This window comes from Drosophila simulans, chromosome X (genome assembly GCF_016746395.2).
Source record: "Drosophila simulans strain w501 chromosome X, Prin_Dsim_3.1, whole genome shotgun sequence".
NCBI classification, from domain to species: Eukaryota; Metazoa; Arthropoda; class Insecta; order Diptera; family Drosophilidae; genus Drosophila; species Drosophila simulans.
In genome coordinates this window covers 12,381,682-12,403,253 of record NC_052525.2, presented here as the reverse complement: position 1 = coordinate 12,403,253, position 21,572 = coordinate 12,381,682, and the positions used below count along the sequence as shown (strand labels likewise).

Below are 21,572 nucleotides of genomic sequence, written 5' to 3'. Positions count from 1 at the left end.
TGAGAGAGAGAGGCGCTTTTCCGCAGCCACAGCGACGCCGGCAGAGACGCCAACGCATCCTGTGACGAGGAGACTTTTCACGGAAAACGCAGCAGCACCTACAATTCGAACAGGAGCAGAGCTTTTCGGCACAGCTTTTCCGCACCGATTTCCCCCTCCAAGCCGTGCGGCTTCAACTCTCCACGCCAGCGGGAAATTCTCTCCACAAGCGCGGCTCCGAAATAATTTCCAAAATGCATTTGCCTCAACGTCCGGGGGCGTGGCAAGTGGGCGGTGCGGCAGAATGTGTGCCAACAGCTCGTCTCTATATCCCATGTAATCTGTGTAATTTCAGCTGCTCGCAACTCTCAAAAAACAACAGGAAGCGGAACACTTGGAAAAATAAGTGTTATCCTGGCGTTAAATTTAAAAAAATTTCACAACATTATATATAATTAAAAAATAATCAATTATGTATAAAGAAATCGAATAACTTGAAGCAAACATACCAGATATAAGCACCTATAACTTAATGTTCGTGTAATTCTTTACTTAAGTTTTTAAACTAGGTAATATTTTCTCCTTGTGTAAAAAAGAGATGGAACTAAGGGGGGTGGAGGGGGCGTTGGGAAAACAGTGGGCGGAAATAAAGCAGAGCAACGGCAATAGAAGCGGCAAAAGCGATTTGAAGTTGTGCAAATGTTTGCATTGAGCTTCGGTGCATTCCCATTTGAAATTAATTGAAAGACTTTGTCTCAGGATGCGGGCACTGCACAGAGCGAGACAGAGATAGGGAGAGAGATAGAAGGAGCTAGAGCGAGAGAGAGAGAGGGATGTATGGAGTTGGAAAGAGACGGAGCGTATGTTTGCAGTGCGATTCACGTCAACTGAAGGACTCAATTTGCCGAAATAGAAGCTGATCAAATATTAATATTCACCGATGAATTTATAATGTGCTGCATTTTAACAGTCCCGAAATTGCAAAATTGCCATCCAAAATGAATGAGATGTGCCACAAACTGAATGAAAATAATTATATATTGCTATTTGCTCAAAATGAAGCTCGAAATGAAAATAATTGTGCAATATGAAGTACTATTACTTCACTTATTTTGAAAGTGTTTGGTTATTCTTAAGCATATTTCTTCACCCTGTGATGTTAAGATATAATATTATGATGCACGGATACTTCACTTAATAAATACATATAATAAAAATAAAAAAATATGAAGTACTTTGCATGATGTAAGTAAACAATATACAAGTTTTATTGAAAAAAGAATCCTTTATTGCATATTTAATTATTTAATTGATTTAAATGTTATCCAATATATGCATAATACTCTTATTATAATAGTGCTTTCTTTTTCAAATAATTTTCAGAAATAAAGAACTTCCTGCTTGTTATAATTCTTAAAAATAATAATAATTACAATATGTAATATATATTAATAAATTGCATTACTCCTTTGAAGACAATTGCAATTAGTGAGCTTACTTGGCATTAGGATCATCGTGCAGCCATTGGCTTTGCAACAATTTCAATTAATTAAAATGAATAATGAAATTATACCCCATCCCCCCGCTCCCTTCACGCAGCCACTCTGCAAATCCTGGTGATTATCTAAGCCAAATCCCGAACTGGATACATGAGATTTGGTATATATATATACATGTGTATGTGTGTAAACAGGACGATGGATGTGCAATTGCCGACGGCGTTGGGGAAAGCTCTACGCTTTTCCGCGCTGGAAAAGCTCTCGTAGGGGCGCTGTCCCGCTGGAGAATTTTCCCGGGGCCGTTGTAGACTCGGCCGCCATGGCGAAAATGGAGCAATTTCTGCATTTGGGCGGCGGCATTCGAAATTGTGTCAAACCGGGCGACGACGAACACGCCCCAAAAGCACGGAGACCGGCCGGCCGGCAGATGGTCAGCACTCACCCGGAGATTCAGACACACACATATATGGCCATAAATGGACAGATGGGTATGGAGATGGAGCTGGAGTTCGAGCTGGATAGTTGGATACTTGGATAGTGGGACTTTAAGCGGAGTGTCTTAAAGCGAAACTAAATGGGATTTTTGGTGAAGAAAATAATGCGTTGTCAGCACTTGCTGCTAATACTACTTTTATAACTTTTATTTCAATTACAAATATGGCATATATAAATATATATAACATATATACAAATATAGTAATATATTGCTATAATGCTTATTATTTATAGAAAATAATGCTCTGGTCTTTTTTTCAGCATTATTGCACACTTTTTTTTCTGGGTGTGTCTAGCTGTGTAAACACAGAGCCTTTAAGGGTAAACAAGGAGTTGCAAAGAGGGTAGGGGGCGGTGGTAGGAGGCGTGGCACTTGCAACCTCTGTCACGTAGTCGGGCAACTCGTACGCAAAAGTTGTGCCAAGTTCTCAAGTCAACACACAGGACTCTCCGCACCCACACACCGTCACTTAATTGAGTGCATGTGCGGGGGGGAAGGGGGAGGGGGTCACATCCTGCTGGGCGCTGCTGCTACGTGTGTGGTGGTGTGGCCGCAGGATATTCACGAAATGGATGGAAATAAGAACGAGCAGTCACGCAAACACACTGAGAAGGGGCAAAAGGATTGCAGAATTAACCCAATAACAGCCGGTAAACTATTTAACCATATTCCCTCCCCCTCTCCATCACTTCTTAAAGGTCCTTTTTGATACACTAAGCTGCCTTAAGCCGAACGCAAACAAAATAAATCAATAATCATATGGAAGTAGGAGGACTCTTTTGTATTTAGACTGCGTGCGGAAATCTTTTCAAAAATAAATAAAAAATCTTATAAAATCTTACATATCAATCAAATATTAAAGAATATTAAAGAATATTAAGGAATTAAAGAAACCCTGACAAAAACAAGCTTTTCACTTCAAAATGTCACTAGCCAACTTTCATTTAAAGATATTTACTTGTAAAATAAGAACTCTAAACTAGCGAATGTACATATGTATGTATGTATGCAAGCACGTATGTATGTATGTATAGTGTAACTATGTATGTACATGCATGAAGAACTTTCGCAGTCGGTATCTGATCCAGAAATTCGCAAGTGCAGAGATGCTGACTTCAACAGGTGCTCGTTGAGCCGTGCACTTACCAATTAGCATATGCACTTCTGCCAGCAGCCCCTTGAGCCCCGCCCCTTCTGCAACAGCAACACTCCACCCCCCTCCACCCCCTTTGAAGGGGTGCAACCAGGGTGCAAGTTCCTTGCCGGGGCCAAACATCCTCACTCAAGTGGCGTTTTAACGCTTCAAATGCATTACGAGGGCGGCTCAAAGGGGTTAAGTCACTCACACACACTCCAGCTGGCAAAGGCGTACACTGAGCGAAACAATGTGACATTAAACCTTTTTGCAAATCTAAATATGTGCATTCCCATGCAAAGTGCACTTACTTTATAAATCTATCTATTCATATATTATGTATTTTTTTCATTAAACTGCATATCATATGAATACTATTCAAATTTAAATGCTTCTATATCCAATTTTTCGCAGTGCACACATGGGAAAAGAACGAGTAAAGCAGTGGGGATGCAAAGCTAAAGGGATGGCGTAATTGCTTTAAGAGCCAACAAAAAAGGAATCACACAAGTCGCTGAACATCAGCTAATTTCACTCCCTCTCCGAAAATAGAGCAAATGACAAAAAAAAAGCAAAAACCCAAAGCACAAATAACGGAATAACGGAATAAAGAACTGAGGACGAGAGCGAGGCAAAAACTTTTAACAGCCATCGAGTGACTTCCGTTTCCGGCGCCCACAGCCACCCACTTGAATGCTAATCAGCTGAATGGCAAATCAGTTAATCTATATGCCACCACAAATCGATCGAATCAGTGGCCATATATAATGCGGCATCCAGAAATTTATGCGTTTCAGCACACAGACACTGCGCGAAATTAATGAACGAGTATCAAATGAAACAAACTAGTAAAGCGCAAATAAATAGTTCAAATCGAATATCGTATCTATCGAATGTGTAAATCTGAATACATTTGCTTCACAGTTATGTGTGCTATTAAATTGCAATTTACTCAATTTAAATTCCGAATTTAACTCCAAAAATCTGACAAATGTGTCTCTGATGCTGACATCAAGTATACGCCACGTACGCCCAACTATGCAACACACATGTCTATTCCATGTATATTCGGCCATGTAAAGTAAATGGATTTTTGTTTCTGACGAGAAAAAAAAAACAGCAAAAGGTGTGAGTTGCGATGGGTTGGATGTACATACGTTCAACTCACATGCATGAAAAAGAATATATGAAAGGACAAATCTAACGATGCGTTATGCGAATATTTGCATTTGAAATTGAGAAATTTTCTCTCCATAAACGTGCGTGGGTGCAAGTCAGCTGAATACACACACAAACAAATAGCTACATACATATACATATATACATACATACATGCACACACGCACACATAGAAAGGCGTAAAAGAGTCCTATGTACGTGAGTTACATACCAAATGTTATAATGGGTGTCGTCCTAGGTCGTAAATAATATTTATTTTTTAAATTTTAAATTATATTTTATCAAGTTAAGCTTTGTGGATGTATAACTTTACCAAGTTTTATTAATTTTTAATTAACAATAATTAATTAATTAAATATTTAGTAGAAAATATTTTACTTGAATCTTAATTCTTCTTAAATCTTCTCAATAAACAACTTATACTTATAGTCAAATATGTAGTAAATGTTTTACTTGAATCTGTTATAATTTCCTAAAACCTCACAGAGAAAGTTTTTTAGCTGCTGAGCAAAAAAAAGCACCCTGTTTTTGGCCTCGTCCTTTGCGAATAATTCCCACATTGCTCGAATAAATACGCCAAGCCCATGAAATTCAGCAAAAGCATGCCCGAAACATGAACAACAGCGGCAAAAACGATGAATAGCCCCCCGAGGTCCTCGATATATCCTCCATATAGTCCTGTGTGCATATGTGCGTGTGAGTTGGTAGGTATATGCGTGTGTGTGTGTGTGTGTGGGCAACACTACCACCATAGAAGCTGGCCAAAAAGGCAAGTCGAAAAACAAGCGAAGCGAAAGGAAACCCAGCATCCCCATTCCTGCCCATTTTCTCTATGCCATTTCTCTCTTACTCAAAGGACTTTCTCCATATGGCCGCTGATGGGAAAAGTAATGGTTTATATAATATAAATAATATAATCATAATATAATGGTTTTGTTTTACCCACAGAGAAAGCCAGTGAATTTTGCAAATTATAATCAAATAGCCAGCAAATGCCCAAGTGAAAACTCATTTTGGTTATACTTTCGATTATATTTACAATTTTTTTAATGATGGCATGATTAACATATTCATCTGTCTTTCCTAAATCTTTCGACAAATTTATTTAATTTTCTACTACTCCAGCGAAAAGTTCTAGCGATTCTTTTGTTTCCGTGTTGATATTTTTGTTATATTTATATTTATGTTTTTTGTTTTCTTTTTTTTGGAATTACACGTACATCTACCTTTAAGATAATTTAAATATACAGTCGCGAAAAAGTTATTGAAAGTGAATACAAAGCACGAAGATGCAACCAACGCGATCAGCTCTCTAGCGAATATAAAAATAGGGACAACTTAATTTACGACGAACTGGTTTCTCGCGGAATGCATCCTAGTGGGTCTGATTGCCGGGCACTGCGTTGACCACCGCCTGCGTCACGGCTTTTAGGGCAGCCGGAGCAGCAGGTGCAGCTGGTGTCGGAGGAACTGGATCCAGCGACGCGACTGTGGGATTGTGAAAGAAGTAGAGCAGAAATCCAGCGGCCAGCACCACATGGGCACTCAGGATTCCCACGATGAGGAACAACGAGAACTGCGAGTTGCGCAGCGCTGGCGTTAGCACGGCAATCAAAACCGTGCCCGAAAGCAAGGCGGCGGTAATCACTAGGAGCCACTGCAGCAGAGAGATCTGCAGGAGTTTGGGATAAACAATTGGCAATTAGAAGGTAGAAAATGAAACAGTTTCTATAAATTATGCATAATGTCTGCGCAGATGGGAAATTACTGAAGATTACTGTTTAAAACTTTGAAATATCATTGAATCTAAAATTAAAGAGTATCTTATGCTCAAAAGTTGCAGCAAAATGAACAGTACAGATATAGACAAGCCACGGAATACAAATTAGCAAATAGCTAGAATGCAAGCACAATTTCCTGTCTAACTACAAAATTTATAGAGAATTAACTCACATTGATCACCCAGAGAATGGAGACTGGTATATAGATGGCCAGGCTGTATCCATAGATGCACATCAGCGACAAGAGGCTCGGCGTGTAGCTCGCCTGCAATAAAAACCCGAATATGAGCGAGATGGAAGGATGGATGGGAATGCCAATGCAACTTACGCTGTCCGTTTCCACGGCATCAGCGGAGTCCACGGGCTTCAGGCTGTACTTGAAGAGTGCCCACAGAACGGCCGGCAAGATGTTGGCGTACAAGAAGATGGACGTAGCTGCATAGGAGACCAGATGGAAGTTGTAGTGCCATTTGTAGGCATCGTTGGCTTGCTGCAAATAGCTGGCAATGTTACCACTTATTGCTATGGAGAAGATCTGAAATGCAAATGGAAAGAGTTAGTGCTACTTTGGGAGTTTCGAAAACTTCAATGCTACCGACCAGGGTGACGGTTATCCAGAAGGGTCCATACAGATCCGGATTCTCGCCGATGTTCATGCGCAGATAATTGCCAGCGGCCCGTTTCGGTATCATGGAGTTGGCGATTCGCTCGAGCACCATATAGGTGTCCACGTTGAAGAACTGCTGGTAGTACTCGATCGTAAACAGTGACAGCTTCGCCCCACCGCCTCCACCGCCGGCGGATCCGTCCAGCGAGGAGTTCTGCGGCTGGGAGCCGCCCGAGGATGCAGCTCCGGAGAATCCCTGAGCCGAGGAGGTCATGTCGTAGATGAGATCCGCCAGCGGATCGCCGCGTTGACGCTGTGCGTTGGCACCACCACCGCCAACGGAGCCGCCGGAGCCAGCAGAGCCACCACCAGAACCACCCGATCCGCTGTGCGTAGGGGAATTGACATTGATTTGGGCCGGGGCACCGCCGCTGTAGTCGCGGAACTGCAACAGGTCATCGGCCGTGGGTGTCTCCATTTGGAATTCGGCTCGACTAGATTGGTTTCGATTTGCTAATTGTAAATATTACACGTATTTTGCACTTGGCCCAAAAAAAATATCTGCTGGCAGCGATGGCTTATCGGTTATCGATAGGCGTATGCACATCAGCTGGCGACTGCGTTCGTCAGCTAGAGATGGCAGACGGCGGTGGGACTGAGCAGCCGAAAATGGCTAGATTTGGCTATTTTATATAAGTCCACAATATTGAATGGGAATGAACCATATTTTGAAGATTTATTACTTCAATTTAATTTACGAGAAAGTTCATTTTAAAATCAATATTTTTGTCATCATAGAAAATATTTCGAACATTATTATATTATAATTAAATATCATGTAATACCGGATTTCATTTGGGTAAGTCCCAAATTTAGTAACTAGGTAGAACTGATGGCTAAAGCCTACAAATATTTTCCATTGTTTTATTGGTGCAGTTAGTTCGAAATCACGGAAATATTATCAAATTACTATTTAAATGGGTTGAACTTGTGAACAATATTTTTTGCAGAATAGAATAGAATACTAGAATATTTAGCTATTTGTTAGCTACTCAGCTAGATGCTCCGCTCGCGTTGACCAACACTAAATTGCCCAACACACTTACGTGCGGTCACACTTTTTTTGCTACAGCTCACAGTTTAGTGTTTTTCCACAGAGTTTTCCACAGTTTCCACACTCCCCGATTGCCGAAAGCAAACAAAAACCATATCGCGCTTATCCCGGCGGCCACCTGCAGTCCATTGGCGAATCGGAATACGCCGAGAACAAAGAGATCCGCGAAATCCAGTCTGAAATGCCCGTGAAGAATGGCGAATCCGATGGCGAAGGCGACGTTTCTGGCGGAGAATCGGAGCACTCGAATTCCAGCCAGCCACACGACACCTCCGACGAGGAGGAGGCCAACGAATGCGATTCGGACGACTCCTCCGAGCTGGATGCCAGTGAAATAGACCGCCGGCGGGCGGAGCACATCGAGGATTTGAGTAGGAATCAGTCACGTACACATTTAACACAAGCCATACTCATCGAGTTTCTTCTCCCATTGCCACAGTGAGCTTGGAGCGCCAGTTTAACGCGTTGCGGGAACAGTACTACATCGAGCGCATCAATCTCATCGAACGACAATTGGCCGAGGTGCGTTCCGGGCGTTCCGAGGAGTTTGTCCAGCCGCAAAAGGAACTGGACAAGAAGTACCGCACCAGGATCGAGGTGGCGGACGTCCTGCGCAAGTACCGCCTGCAGAATATCGAGCACAAATACCAGTCCGAGGAACAAGCGGCCGTCCAGCACTTTGAGGTACATACCCAACCCCAATTTTGGCGCCAAAAATCACAGGAGCTAATTGGCCACCATATCGTCGCAATTAGATTGGCTTTCGTGTTGATAAGGCACTGGGCGACACTGCCAGGGCTAATTAACACAAAATGTCACTCACTTATAGGCCATATATTGTTAAACAATGGGTTTTAGTTAAGGATCATATTCGTATGATGGCAGAACTTAAGCGTAGAAGTAATGGTTGAGGTATCTTCTTACAACTCACAACTTTTCCGTTGCAGAGCGAGAAACACATGGCGGTGGACAATCTGCGCGAGGAGTTCATGGAGCGCATCCGTCGCCTGGAAGAGGATCGCCACAACGTGGACATCTCGTGGGCCGACTGGGGCACCGACAAGCGGCAGAGCAAGGTGCGCGGACCGGGACGCAAGAAGGCCGTCACCGTCACGGGTCCCTACGTCGTGTACATGCTGCGCGAGGAGGACATCATGGAGGACTGGACGATCATACGCAAGGCGCTCAAGCGATCCTCCTCGTCGGCCACCGCCGCTGGCACAGTTACGCCCACTTCCGGCGTGAGCGTTAGCCTGTCCGGTTTGCCAGCTATGGCGGGGGCCAGCGGATAGCGGTGGGGCGTGGCAGCTGCCGCCTACGCCCACATGACGCGTATCTGACGGCCGCGCCCGAGGAAGCAGCAGCCGTAGACGTATATGTAGCAGTAGTCGTGGCTAAGCTCACCTCCGCCACCCATCCTCAACTCCTCTTCCCGTAGATTTTAGTCGTACGTAGTTAGTACGAGTCCCACTCTCAGAATATCGTGTGTGTGTGTGTGTCCGTACCCCTCCACCCATCCAGACGATGTGTGTAATTTATGCTAAAAGATAAGTTCAAATAAAAGCGAACTGCAGCCAAGCGGGCATGCGTTCAACATAAATTTAATTCGATTGCATGCGAGTGATTCAATCGGCAGAAGGCCAGCAATTTTGTTATCCAGACTTGGATACTGGAGGAAGGTCACAACGCGGGTAAGCCGCCTTAGGTGAGGCGAAACGGAACAACAAATCGCACATGATTTAAATCAACAGAAAAGCGTTTATTGCTGCACAGACGCGACATTTGTGGACCTTCAGAAGCCCTTCTCCTTGAGATAGTCGCGCAGGACGTCCACGTGGTCGCCATGGAAGTGTATCTGACCGCTCAGCTCGTTGATTCTCGTGGCGCAGAGCTTGCCGTTTCGCGACTGCTCCACCACCGCTCGCAGATCCTTCTCCAGCGACCAGATGTCTCCTTGGACGCGTCGCACCACCGTGATCCTGCGCTGGCCACGGAACCTGGTGTGCAGATACACGGGCATCATGTGATTCTTCGTCCTGGCCACATGGTAACCCAGTTCCGAGCCATCCTCCTTTTGTGGCCGCCAACCGGATGGATATTTTGGCTTCTCCACCGGCTGTGGTACTGTTTCCGCTGGCAGCAAACGCTCCACAAAACGCCACTCGGGCGGATTGGCCACCACCTCCACTTCAGGATACTTGTCGAGCTCCTGAACTTCGCGGGATGAACGAAAACTGGACAAAAGTGCCGGTTGCATGTGTATTTGCCTGGTAAGCTGTGTGATATAAAAACCGATTTTAGTTGATTGTTCTCTGGAATCATTTGCTTTGGCTGCTCACCTGGCTTAGCCTTTGGCAAAGACTGCTGCCCAGCATCAGTTTGGCGCTTGTTGCCATGTTTTTTGGCTAAAAATTAACAGATTTCCCGAGAAATACAAAAAATAGTTGTTACATATGCACTGGCTAGTTAGTGATGCGCAAATGGCAGCGATAATTGTTTCGATTACTTAACTTGGCTAGAAGCTATCGATTTCGTTTTGTACAAAGCACCGATTTTTAAGCTATTTAAATATTAAATTAGTTAAATAATTAAGAGCAATGAAATATTTAATTAGTTAATTAATTAACATCATGCTAAGATTGATTTTATTTCGAAACTTGACTTTATGACCCATTGCTTAGCTAGTTTATTTAGTCTTTCTAAAACTGAAGAAACGTTATAATTCCCGCCCAGCATTTAGTAAATTAAATAAAATAAACTCTATATTATATGATCATGCATAAAACGATCTTGGAATTTAGCTGCACGTACACCATTCAGCTTAATTTCTACAAGCTCAAACATTTTAGCGTAATTTGCGTTTTGTCTTTGATTGCTTTTGTCTTCATCACTTTTGCATCGCATGCAACAAATGCAGCGTGTGACGTCATCGCCAAAGCTTTAATCACACACACACAGAAGCGCTTGCACACACACACAAGCGTTGCAAGTGCGGCATTTGAATTGCTTAGCTTATACAATTTTATTGCAGCTGTTGTTCGCCGTTGAGTTTTTCGATATGCGGTAATCGTGAAATCATCGGGGTATATCGAAATAGTCGCAAAGTTGTCGATATTAAATTAGTAACCGTTGAAATGCGCAAAAAATACAATTAAAGAGGAATAAGCACTTCGATTACGATCACTTTAAGTTTATAGGATTAGGAAATAGTGCGAAAAATGGGGCGATCTTTCGATTATCTTAGGAAAGTTAATTATCCAGCGAATAAATATTAATATAAATATGATATTTCTGTTTAGTGTATATAGATGCGGCTCTGTATTCTGCTAATTCTGTTTCAGTGTAGATCTTGCTGCCTTTCAGCCGCGTAGGGTATTCGCTATTCGCGAGACTCGGCGATTGCCACTTGTTGTTGCTGCTGTTTTGTGCCAGCATAAAGTGTTTGCGCTGCAGCTTTTGTTGCTATTTGCTATTTGCAGTTTGCAATTTGCAAATTGCGCGCAGTTTTGGTTGCGCGTTTGCTGCGAGCAGTTGCACTTGCACTTGCAGTTCTATTGCCGCGCCCCACCCCCTTTTTCGCTGTCGCCACCTTTGTTTTGTTTTGCCTCTTTTCGGTCTCCCTCCCCTCCGTCAACGAACCCCACTGCAGAGCAGCGCTCCTGGAATAACTGCATGTGCGATTCACCGTTCTAGTTGGCGGCGTGCGCGCGTGCGAGCGAGCGAGACAGACATACAGAGGCATGTGCTGGGTCGCAATGGCGCGCAAGGACGATCCCGTTTTCAATGTGCGGTTCGTGCAGTTCGTGGAGAATCAGCCGTGCCTGTGGAACTACACGCATCCGGGCTACAGCAAGAAGGAGGAGGTGCAGAGGGCGTGGCAGCAGGTGGCCAACGATATCAAGGACACGGGTAAAAAGGCGGTTAACAAAAATCGGCAAAAAGCAACGGCGATTTTCCGCCTCAAGCTGCTGCTTCTTCTTCTTCTTCTTCTTCGCCGCCAATTGCGTGCTCATTTCACTGTCCGTGTGCGCGCGTGTGTGTATGTGTGTATGCGTGTGTGTGTCTATGATGCAAACTTTTGCGAATTGGTGTGCGAAACGAATGCACTTGTTGTTGTTGTTTTGCATTTGCCTGGCTTTGCATTGGTATAGGTGTGTCACTGTGTCGCGCAGTTTTTGCCTGCAATTTGTTGCTGCTTTTGCGTTTCGCTTTTCGTTTACTGTTGCTGCACTCAGCCAAGGTGCACTGGAAAAAACCAAGTACTATTTGTACTATTGAATCCCCCTGCTAAATTCAAAATAAATACTAGAACACCCAAAAATATATTTCATGTCACAAACATAAGTTCAATCAAAGCATTCCGTTTGATTTGCAAATCAACTCAGTACTGTGCTGACATTTGGAGAACAACTTTCTGTAAAAACATTTAAAAAACTTTGTACTGTAAAAATGTTTCCTGGAAAGATTCCTCTTGTTTCTTCTGCAGTTCGCAACTGTCGCGAGAGATGGCGCACCATAAGGAGCAGCTTCCTGCGCTCCCTGAAGCTGGAACGCACCCAAACTGGACGCGGCAAGCGCAAGTACTACCTATCGAAGTATATGCAGTTCCTCGTTCCCTTCACCAAGTCGCGATCCGGCCACAAGCAACTGCCGGGCATGGTGCTCCGCAAACCCGGCCAAGCTGCCACCATTCAGCAGGAGGATGAGGTGGCGGAGGAGGAGGAGGAGGAGCCGGAGCAGCCGGAGCCCAATGAGATGCCGCTGGACGTGCAGATGTCCGAGGAGGAGCAACTTCGTAATCAGGAGCAGGATCGGGAGCCACCCACCGCCTGCTTGCCGCTCCGCCTGCAGACCATCAAAGTGGAGAAGGACTCGTCGAATGCGAACCAGCAGCTGGAGGGGATGCGAAGCCAGGAGTCGCTGGTCTCGGTGCCCGCCGCCTCGCTGGGCAACCACCTGAGCTGGTCGGATCTGACGCAGTGGGTTAATGGCCATGTCAGCGGTCACCACAAGTTAACAACACCAACACCAACACCACCACCACCACCGCCGCCGCAGCCGGCTACGTGTGTTTACACCGGCGGACCAGGCGGAGGTGGCTCGCCACCGGATGCCGACTACTCCTTTCTGATCAGCCTGCATCCGTACATCAAGGAGATGAACGGCAAGCAGAATCGAAAGTTTCGACAGAAGGTCGTCGGGCTCATCGACGATATTCTGGATAATAAGGATGTCTAATTTGTACACGGAACAAAAAAACGAAGATGCTTACGTTTCAGCGATGAAGATTACGATTTGTAAACAAAAGAATGATATTTCCGCATATATTCTACATACCAAATGCAACATTATTTCAAAACCAACATATTCACCACTTTCAGATTTTATTCTGGCCATTATATTGCTAACTTTTAGACAATGAACTTAGTTTTTAAATATTTATGTCTAAGTTAAGTGAACGTACATGAACCGCAAACAGGAACTGCACCGAAATTTGTAAAGCCCCCAATGGAACAGGATGAAATCACCAGTTATGTGATATTTTCTCTCCGTGTAGACAAGAGACCACAAGAATCGAAGAAAACACACCCAGCTGATAGAAAACGCCAACAGTGCCCATTTATTAGATGTGTAGAGCGTACTTTAATTACGCTTCTTATTGTTGTTGTTAAGCACACACAAACACGAATTTGTTATTGTCAAATAAAACATTTAAACAACGAACATTTTATTTTACTTCAGAACAGAAACAGAATTTGCCTATATATGGCGCATTTGCTGGAGATATGCGAAATTGCGAAATAAAATCAAAACGAAACTTTTGATTAATAAAATTTCTTTCAAAATTATTTAATGTATAAATTGCTAGCTATTTTTTTGAATTTCTAGCTACCAACCGCGTTAATCGAGTGCAATCGATAGATTCCGCGCACAGCTGATGCGCCGATAGTACGCGAAGCTTCGTGGCTTTGTTGTTGTTGTCGCCGTTCGTCTGTTGTTGCACTAAAAAGGCGAAAAAAAGAAGGAACATCACTGGCGCGGAATAACAATTAACAAAATGGAATAATTGCATTGCTGGCGCCGTGGTAAATCAGTTAAATGTGCCTGTAAATAACCGATGCAGCAACAAAACACATGAGCTATTGGGTGAGCTATGCGTGTGTGTGTGTGTGGGCCATGTGTTTTCTCTGCATGTGTGTGTGTGCGTGCGTGCCTGAGGTTTTGGCTTTATTTAACTTTTTTTTTGCTGACTTTTCCGATACGAATGTGATGTAATTTTTGGCTGGCTAATAAGCCAACTCACTTGCACTTCAACCGCCGCAGCATTTACCACGCTTATCGCACAGTTTAAGTTAGCTTATTGGCCTAGAAAATTACATAAAGTAAATACGCACACACACACAAAAAGAGATATTTTTCGGCGAAAGTAGATTTCGTTTTTTTTTTTTATTTATTGAGTGCTAATAGTTGCTCTTTTGCGTGACCTTAACAGCGTGTGACGTCATCGTTTTTGCTAGCCAGGGCACGGCCACGCCTCCCACAAACACTACGCCCACTGAGCACCATGAACGAATGCCGGAAGAACATCACAAACATCACAGCGAACAACAGCATTCTATGCGCAACGAGCATTAGCAAAAAGCATTTGTTTCTGGACAAGCGGAGCATGTCGGATCGTTCGGAGGACTCCAAGGATGTGGCAACGGGTCAGGCCATAACAAATCCAATGGAACCAACCGCCGAAGATCGACTGGCCATTGAGGAGCGCCAGAATAAGGCGTTCGCCTTCTTCACCCAAACCCTGCAAATCTACGGCGTGGAGGAGTTAATCTTCTGTTTCAACGGCGGCAAGGATTGCACCGTGCTGCTCGATCTCCTCATGCGTTACCTGCGCCAGGAGAACATCTCCAGCGGCGACATTCCCATGCTGTACATCAAATCCGGCGATTCGTTTCCGGAAATCGACGAGTTCGTCGAGCGCTGCGTGCGCAACTACCGCGTCCAACTGGTCCAGTACGAGGGTACGCTCAAGGAGGCGCTCACCCACATGTCGGCGGACATGCCGCGGATCAGGGCCGTCTTCGTGGGCAGCCGCAACACGGATCCCTACTGCCAGCATCTGGCGCCCATGCAGGTGAAGCTAATTACCAGAAGATCAGTCACATTTGAATGTTTTGTATTGAAATGCTGAGGAGTTCGTAGGTTCAAGTGCAAAGAAGGTTTCTTCCTCAAGGGGAGTAGATTATAAAGCCAAGTTATCAAAATCATAGCCTTAGTATCAGAGTTATGCCATAGTTAATCTAGAAAAGTATGTGCCCTTTGTAAATGTCACAGTGACAGTGATATTTTGGAATGTCACGGTTCCATGCCGCAGATAAGGGAATACTTATAAGCAAGTTCTGTGGTTCACCACTTAAAACAAAACCACATGAGTGCTAACCTTTCAAACGTTATGTTTTTTGAAAACCTCACAAGATTAAGAGATTGAAATACTTATGGGAAGTTCGAAACTGCTTTTTTCTATTAGGATATGCCTATGATTTCAATAATAATGTAAATTTCGATTTTTTTTAGCCCACGGACAACGACTGGCCGCCGATGATGCGTCTGAATCCGCTGCTGGAGTGGAGCTACCACGACGTCTGGCACTACATCCATCTGAACTCGGTGCCCTACTGTAGCCTGTACGATCGGGGCTACACCTCGATCGGCAATCGTTCGAACACAGTGCCCAATCCGCAGCTGCGACGCACCGATGCCGAGTGCGTATGTGGTGCTAACTCCGATGCCGTCTGCTCCTGCGTTTCGGGTGGCTATCGGCCCGCCTGGGAGCTCCAGGATGCCACCATGGAGCGCGCTGGTCGCCTGCCCAGGAAGTAGGATTCCAACACAAATCAATCGCAGTGCCTGTCACGTGGCTTTAGTGTAATTGAATAGCTTAAACTCTAGTTAGTCACAGAACTGTATATAACTGTCTATATATATATATTAACTTGTGATCTGGATTTCGGTAAACAAACTTAATTTAGTAACATTTTTTACGACCTAAGGTATGCCGCTGAATAAATGTGGCCTCTGTTAGCAGGCCACTTAAGCAGTATTCCTAGTTTTTATGGAGGAGTATATGCATTTTTTTGTATTTGTCAATATTTAATTGAATTAAGTGAATTTTCTTTCTAATTTTGCATAAAAGCTGCAGCAAGCTAAATAGCTAAATAGCTAAAGAAACAGCACTGGCTGCAGTGCAAAATCCAGTGCTGCTGCAAGCTGGCTTTTAAAAGCTAGAAAAAGCTTAAAATGGTAAGCCATAGCAGCAGTGCCACTGTTAAAACGCCAGCATGGCAGCACTAGATGGCCAGTCAGCTGTTTTGCCAGCTGATTTTCGCCGCATTTTCACAACATTACGCGATTCTTTGAACTTTTGTTGCTGTGATATTTTTACGAGATTTACGTAATCCAACGCGCCGATCATCAGCAGCGAATCACCCACGCGAGAGCAGTGCACAGTAAACCAGTATTCCCTCGCTCCGCGATGTCGCGATCCGCACAAGAAGCTGCGGCGCTGCTGCGGGGACTGCGGATTTTGTTGGAGGCGTGTGGGCGCGAGCATCTCGCCCACGGTCGTCATCTTTGGAGCAATTCGAGCATTCGTGAGCTAATCGCCGAGAATGTGGCGCACACACAGCAGCTGGTAAAGAATTCCAGTCAAAATCCCACCGAGGAGCTGAAAAAACTGCAGCAATCCCTACAAGAAACCGGCGAAAGGGGCTACGTGGTGGCCAAAGGTATTTGCTCGCTGCTGGAGACGAAAATCAAGATGTCCCGCGAGGACTCGGGCATCTCTGAGCCTGAACAAGCCTCCTCAATCCGTAAATCCACACCCACGGCACAAAATCCAGCGAGTTGGGACGCCGCCAACTTGGATATATCGTCCATAACGCTGCAGGAGTTCGAGGAGATACTCTCGCGCAGGAACAAAGATCGCAGTGTTAGCCTGCGCACCCCGGCAACCAAGAGCAGCCAGACCATGCCCAAACAAGCCACGCCAACCACTCCGGGTGTCATTACCCAGGACACGGAGTATGTGAACAATGTGCTGCGCTTTGTGGCGGGCGCCAAGGTGAAGGAGCAGCAAGCAGATGCGCAGCCGAAGCAGAAGTCCGACCAGCCGGCCATAGAAGTGCCCGAACTGAGCAAGGTGGCCAAGCAGCGCAAGGTTCCCTCCTCCCGCATTGGCAGAATGGCCTCCTTTGGCGGCCTGTTCGCCGGCCTGGGCCTGGGAACCCTCAACGAGCTGACCAAGGGTGCTCTCGGCCTGGGCGGTTCGACCAGCATGCGCGAGGCGCTGCTCAGTCCCGCCAATGCGGAACGCATCGTGGACACGCTGTGCAAGGTGAGAGGAGCTGCCCTGAAGATCGGACAAATCCTGAGCATACAAGATTCCAGCGTCGTGTCGCCGCAACTGGCCAAGGCGTTCGAGCGGGTGCGTCAGGCGGCGGACTATATGCCCGATTGGCAGGTCGAACGGGTGATGAACACCCAATTGGGCGCCGATTGGCGGCAGCGTCTCAAGAGTTTCGAGGACAAACCCTTTGCGGCTGCCTCCATTGGCCAGGTGCATCGGGCCACGCTGAGCGATGGCATGGATGTGGCCATCAAGATCCAATATCCCGGTGTCGCCCAGAGCATCGAGAGCGACATTGACAATCTGGTGGGCATGCTGAAGGTGTGGGATGTCTTTCCCCAGGGCTTCTTCATCGACAACGTGGTGCGCGTGGCCAAGCGCGAGTTGCAATGGGAGGTGGACTATGATCGCGAGGCGGAATACACGGAGAAGTTTCGCGAGATGATCTCACCCTATCCCGAGTACTATGTGCCGCGTGTGATCCGCGACCTGACCACGTCCAGCGTTCTGACCACCGAACTGGTGCCCGGCGTGCCGCTCGACAAATGTTTCGATCTGAGGTGAGCAAATCATATTCGCAAGCATATAATTACCAAGGGGCTTCATTGATTACTCGCTTCCAGCTACGAGCATCGCCGCCACATAGCCGCATCCGTGCTGAAGCTCTGCCTGCGCGAGCTCTTCGAGATTGAGTGCATGCAGACGGATCCGAATTGGAGCAACTTCCTGTACGATGCGCCCAGTCGCCGGCTAATGCTGATCGACTTCGGCTCGACGCGCTTCTATCGGCACGACTTCATCCGCAACTATCGCCAGGTGATCATGAGCGCCGCCCAGAACAATCGTCAGGGCGTACTGGAGATGTCGCGCCAAATGGGCTTCCTTACTGGCTACGAGACGAAGCAAATGGAGCAGGCGCACGTGGATGCGGTGATGATATTGGGCGAGATCTTTCGCTACGACGGTGATTTCGATTTTGGTAGACAGAATACCACGGAAAGATTGGCGGCCCTGGTGCCCACAATGGTGGCGCATCGATTGTGTCCGCCGCCCGAGGAGATTTACTCCATTCATCGCAAGCTATCGGGCATTTTCCTGCTGTGCGCGCGTCTGAATGTGCGCATGAATTGCGTGCCCTTCTACAAGGACATCGTTCTGGGGAAGTTCAAGGACTAGCGAGCACAGCTCTCCCCTCCTCCACCCACTTTTTTTTTGTCCCATCCAATCCCAGTTGTAAACCATAAGTGCGCTTAATTTGTAAATGCGATTCGCTGCAAGATTACATATGTTAATTTCCCAACCAACGTGGTTATCCTTAACTGACTGGGGGTCAGGGTTAGTTGTCAATGGAATTGGAAACAAGTAGGTTTTGAGCAATCCCCACCACCTAACACACATTTCAGTTAAAAACCCCAACAATAACACACTACAAAAAAAATATATATATTGTCTCTAATGCAAAAAACATGAAGACATTTCTGAAGACCCAAACCATGAAGAGGAAGATCGAAGTGATTCACCATGATTGCGTCTCGGACATCGACGGATCCGTATCCGATGGTAGCGAGGAGTTGGAGGAGCAGTCGTCGGAGCGAATCGAGGAGATTGCCTGGCCGCAAATGAAGCGTGAGATTGGCGCCATGAATCGAACGCTGGACGAGATACAGGCCCAGTTGGCCAACGACTTTCACGAGCGCGACGGCGGCAGGCCAGATTGGGAGGAGGAGCATGAGGCGGCGGCGGCCAAGGGCCTGGAACCGGAGGACTCGCGCTGGATGATCATGCACGGTAGCCGGGAGGCGGACCTGCGGGATCTGCAATGGAATAACCTGCGCATTCGCAGGCAGCTGGCGGATCTGGTTCGCTGCTCGGAGCTGGGCAGAGCACGCATCACGGCACTGGATCGTGTGTTCCAACGGCAAACGAAGGAGCTGATCGCGTGTCGGCAGGATCACGAGCGCGTCCTCTCCTTCCACCTGACCAAGCAACTGGAGGCGGGCAAGTGCCTGCAGCGCTATCGCTACGCCCGCGACCTGTACGCCAGCTGGCGCGAGCTCTTCAAGATGGGTCGCCACCTGAAGGAGGCCTACAAGAAGATACTGGAGCGCACGCAGTCCCGCTTGGAGTACGCGGAGGTCAAGCGGCAGGCACTCGTCGAGATGACAGTGGCCCACGAGATGTGCCTGAGCACCACACGAAATCTGCTGGGCCGCGTCCGGGATCTGGAGCTCGGCCTGGCACCGCTGGGCTTCTCCAGGCCATCGGTTATGTCGAGGAAGATCGGCAGCCTCGGTGCTTCTGGCGCCGGGCACGCCGATAGCAATCGCGCCGAGGAGCATCCCGGCAGACCCGTCTGGGTGAAGGCCAAGGCCTGGCAGCGTCGTTCCTACCGGACCGTCAAGTTCTCCCGCGGCGAACTGCTCGAGCTGCCGGTGGTTGTGCCGCCCGAGGCCAAGACCTGGTACGGCAAAATGCTGCACATGCTACACAATCCGCCCAAAATCTATTAGTGTTTGCCAATTGTTTAGCTAATTTAAAATAATTATTAAACAAAAAAATTAAACGCAATTCAAAATAAGCAACAGTTATTTTTATTTAAGCGCACTGTTAGCTAACATGGCTGCTTAACAGCCAGTTAACAGCGAGCTGCACGGTCACACCGATAGCGAAAGCGCATTTCCCGCCGATCGGCCAGCCGGTCACACTGCAAACCGACGCGTTTCATTTCGCGAAGGCTGCGCGCGCGGTTTACGGTTAATTTTCAGTTGGTTTACAAACTTTACAAACGGCGTACGCTTATCGCGATCGCTTTTAATCAACAAACCGAATTAGTTGCCCAAATAACGGGAATGACACAGGAAATGTGCTGCCGGTGCTCAATTGCTAGCTAAATTGAGTGACAAAGTGCAAGTGATCGAACTGCAACGGTTAAAAAAAAAAACGGTTGTTTTTCGTTTATTTTTGTTTTATAAACTAAGAAATCGTTCTGTAAATTGTTTTTATTTCAATATTTGTAAGCTCGCGTTTATTTTAAATGTACTTGTGCGCGCCACCTGTTTTTAATTAATATTTTACAATCGGCGTGATAAAAAGTCTATGAAATTCGTTTTTTTTTTTTGGTTTTTGTTGAGAGTGCAAGATCGTGCATTTTGTGCGTATGTGTGCGTGCGTGTGTGTGCTTGTGAGGAAGTTATAGTTTAATGTTGGTTAGCTTCAATTGTCGAGCAACAGAGAAAAAAAGAAATAAATAAATAAAACAGCCGCAGCAGCAGCAACAACAACAAAGTGATGCTGATTGATGTCACACACACCACGAAGGAAAAAAATACAAAATAAATAAAGTAAGTAGCAGACAATTGGATTTGCATGGGGGAAGAAGAAGAGCGAAGAGCCGAGTTTATCAATGAAAGTGAACTGTGGGAGTTGCTCGCTTTCAGTGGGCGTGTGTGTATGCGTGTGTGTGTGTGCGCAGTGGCGCAGCCAAACGGGGATTTCTGGGGTTAATAACCCCCAGCATACCGGGCACTGTTATCGAACCGAGGTATATCATAAATCTATCGAAAATATCACTAGCTAAATGTGAATTATCGAAAGTTTACATATTAAATGATCGAATATTGAAGTTTGCTTTAGTAATCATCTTCAATCTTTGTGAGAATTAGGAGAATCTGACATCAAAATCATTTTTATCGTAACAGGAAGGATTTATAAATGCAATAAGAATGGGGAATATATTTTAAATGTGATTTGTTATAATATTAGCCTTTGTGCCTCGGTTCTAATATTCCATTATGGTAACTACAGGGTAAATGCTGCAGATTTATAGTGGAAAAACGAAGAAGTAATGGAAAATATGGGGAAAGTGTTAAGATAACAAATTTCTTAGGAGCTGATAGTGCTTGCTAATTGAACACGACACTATATAGATGAAATTACATCCAACTGCCATCCTAAGAAGCAAAAATTTGATAAGAATTTGCCCAGCTCTGTTGATTTAATATGATAGTTCCTAAAATCTAGTAAACTACTTTCAACAAAACTAAACAATAAAAAGTTGATCGTGGGATTTGCTTGGAATAATCATTAATTAGCTAGTTCTAGTTACTTCTACTTTTTCCCATTGACATTTATTTAGCATAAATTTCAGTTAGCGTTCTTTCATCACCAGGTGTTTACATATTTCTTGAAAAATGTGTTGTTTGTTGTCTGTTTTTTTTTTTATTTTTTTGGCGCTATCAAAGCACGTTGGAAACGTCTTAGTTATATATGGATTGGATGAATAAACTGTTCCAAGTTCGCATGTATTGGAATGTGCGTGTGTTGGCTGTATATGTATGTACATACCTATATAAATATATATATTTCTTGGTACATAT

The 21,572-nt window shown here is 45.5% G+C and overlaps 7 protein-coding genes across 10 annotated transcripts; 5 read left to right on the top strand and 2 right to left on the bottom strand.

Annotated features, from left to right (window-relative positions):
* Positions 1–5,305: 5,305 nt before the first annotated feature.
* On the bottom strand, positions 5,306–7,295 carry LOC27207938 (protein YIPF1). The gene is made up of 4 exons (XM_039296976.2): positions 6,669–7,295; positions 6,398–6,604; positions 6,242–6,334; positions 5,306–5,960 (listed from the first exon to the last, which is right to left on the bottom strand). The coding sequence occupies exons 1-4, from the start codon at positions 7,152–7,154 to the stop codon at positions 5,664–5,666; spliced, it is 1,083 nt and encodes a 360-aa protein (XP_039152910.1). The 5' UTR covers positions 7,155–7,295; the 3' UTR covers positions 5,306–5,663.
* A 469-nt stretch (positions 7,296–7,764) lies between these two features.
* LOC6740097 (breast cancer metastasis-suppressor 1-like protein-A) lies at positions 7,765–9,395 on the top strand. The gene is made up of 3 exons (XM_002076945.4): positions 7,765–8,161; positions 8,230–8,474; positions 8,738–9,395. The coding sequence occupies exons 1-3, from the start codon at positions 7,972–7,974 to the stop codon at positions 9,080–9,082; spliced, it is 780 nt and encodes a 259-aa protein (XP_002076981.1). The 5' UTR covers positions 7,765–7,971; the 3' UTR covers positions 9,083–9,395.
* Positions 9,396–9,528: 133 nt separating this feature from the next.
* Positions 9,529–10,290, bottom strand: LOC6740098 (probable 39S ribosomal protein L49, mitochondrial). The gene is made up of 2 exons (XM_002076944.3): positions 10,130–10,290; positions 9,529–10,065 (listed from the first exon to the last, which is right to left on the bottom strand). The coding sequence occupies exons 1-2, from the start codon at positions 10,184–10,186 to the stop codon at positions 9,583–9,585; spliced, it is 540 nt and encodes a 179-aa protein (XP_002076980.1). The 5' UTR covers positions 10,187–10,290; the 3' UTR covers positions 9,529–9,582.
* Positions 10,291–11,265: 975 nt separating this feature from the next.
* Positions 11,266–13,514, top strand: LOC6740096. Its single transcript, XM_039296978.2, has 2 exons — positions 11,266–11,699; positions 12,277–13,514. The coding sequence occupies exons 1-2, from the start codon at positions 11,531–11,533 to the stop codon at positions 13,026–13,028; spliced, it is 921 nt and encodes a 306-aa protein (XP_039152912.1). The 5' UTR covers positions 11,266–11,530; the 3' UTR covers positions 13,029–13,514.
* A 185-nt stretch (positions 13,515–13,699) lies between these two features.
* On the top strand, positions 13,700–15,891 carry LOC27206792 (FAD synthase). Of its 4 annotated transcripts, none has more exons than XM_039296977.2 (3): positions 13,700–13,876; positions 14,284–14,925; positions 15,366–15,891. In XM_039296977.2, the coding sequence occupies exons 2-3, from the start codon at positions 14,356–14,358 to the stop codon at positions 15,669–15,671; spliced, it is 876 nt and encodes a 291-aa protein (XP_039152911.1). In that variant the 5' UTR covers positions 13,700–13,876; positions 14,284–14,355; the 3' UTR covers positions 15,672–15,891. The 4 variants fall into 4 exon arrangements, with proteins under 4 accessions (XP_039152911.1, XP_016039129.1, XP_016039130.1 ...); XM_016182600.3 differs by having other exon boundaries at positions 13,700–13,937; XM_016182601.3 differs by lacking the exon at positions 13,700–13,876 and adding an exon at positions 13,962–14,173.
* Positions 15,892–16,137: 246 nt separating this feature from the next.
* LOC6725807 (atypical kinase COQ8B, mitochondrial) lies at positions 16,138–18,496 on the top strand. Its single transcript, XM_016172647.3, has 2 exons — positions 16,138–17,756; positions 17,820–18,496. Exons 1-2 carry the CDS (start codon positions 16,324–16,326, stop codon positions 18,370–18,372), a joined length of 1,986 nt encoding a protein of 661 aa, XP_016039128.2. The 5' UTR covers positions 16,138–16,323; the 3' UTR covers positions 18,373–18,496.
* Positions 18,497–18,628: 132 nt separating this feature from the next.
* Positions 18,629–19,774, top strand: LOC27206350. The gene has a single exon (XM_016172648.3). It carries the CDS (start codon positions 18,663–18,665, stop codon positions 19,704–19,706), a length of 1,044 nt encoding a protein of 347 aa, XP_016039127.1. The 5' UTR covers positions 18,629–18,662; the 3' UTR covers positions 19,707–19,774.
* Positions 19,775–21,572: the final 1,798 nt, after the last annotated feature.

Coding starts and splice junctions, on each gene's coding strand:
- LOC6740096 (XM_039296978.2), top strand. CDS start 11,531: ATGTGCTGGGTCGCAATGGCGCGCAAGGACGATCCCGTTTTCAATGTG. Junction 11,700..12,276: donor CAACGATATCAAGGACACGG/GTAAAAAGGCGG, acceptor TTTCTTCTGCAG/TTCGCAACTGTCGCGAGAGA.
- LOC27207938 (XM_039296976.2), bottom strand. CDS start 7,154: ATGGAGACACCCACGGCCGATGACCTGTTGCAGTTCCGCGACTACAGC. Junction 6,605..6,668: donor TCTGGATAACCGTCACCCTG/GTCGGTAGCATT, acceptor TTTGCATTTCAG/ATCTTCTCCATAGCAATAAG. Junction 5,961..6,241: donor CCATTCTCTGGGTGATCAAT/GTGAGTTAATTC, acceptor AAACTCCTGCAG/ATCTCTCTGCTGCAGTGGCT.
- LOC27206350 (XM_016172648.3), top strand. CDS start 18,663: ATGAAGACATTTCTGAAGACCCAAACCATGAAGAGGAAGATCGAAGTG.
- LOC6740097 (XM_002076945.4), top strand. CDS start 7,972: ATGCCCGTGAAGAATGGCGAATCCGATGGCGAAGGCGACGTTTCTGGC. Junction 8,162..8,229: donor GGAGCACATCGAGGATTTGA/GTAGGAATCAGT, acceptor CCATTGCCACAG/TGAGCTTGGAGCGCCAGTTT. Junction 8,475..8,737: donor CGGCCGTCCAGCACTTTGAG/GTACATACCCAA, acceptor TTTCCGTTGCAG/AGCGAGAAACACATGGCGGT.
- LOC27206792 (XM_016182600.3), top strand. Junction 14,926..15,365: donor AGCATCTGGCGCCCATGCAG/GTGAAGCTAATT, acceptor GATTTTTTTTAG/CCCACGGACAACGACTGGCC.
- LOC6740098 (XM_002076944.3), bottom strand. CDS start 10,186: ATGGCAACAAGCGCCAAACTGATGCTGGGCAGCAGTCTTTGCCAAAGG. Junction 10,066..10,129: donor TTTGCCAAAGGCTAAGCCAG/GTGAGCAGCCAA, acceptor TATATCACACAG/CTTACCAGGCAAATACACAT.
- LOC6725807 (XM_016172647.3), top strand. CDS start 16,324: ATGTCGCGATCCGCACAAGAAGCTGCGGCGCTGCTGCGGGGACTGCGG. Junction 17,757..17,819: donor GACAAATGTTTCGATCTGAG/GTGAGCAAATCA, acceptor ACTCGCTTCCAG/CTACGAGCATCGCCGCCACA.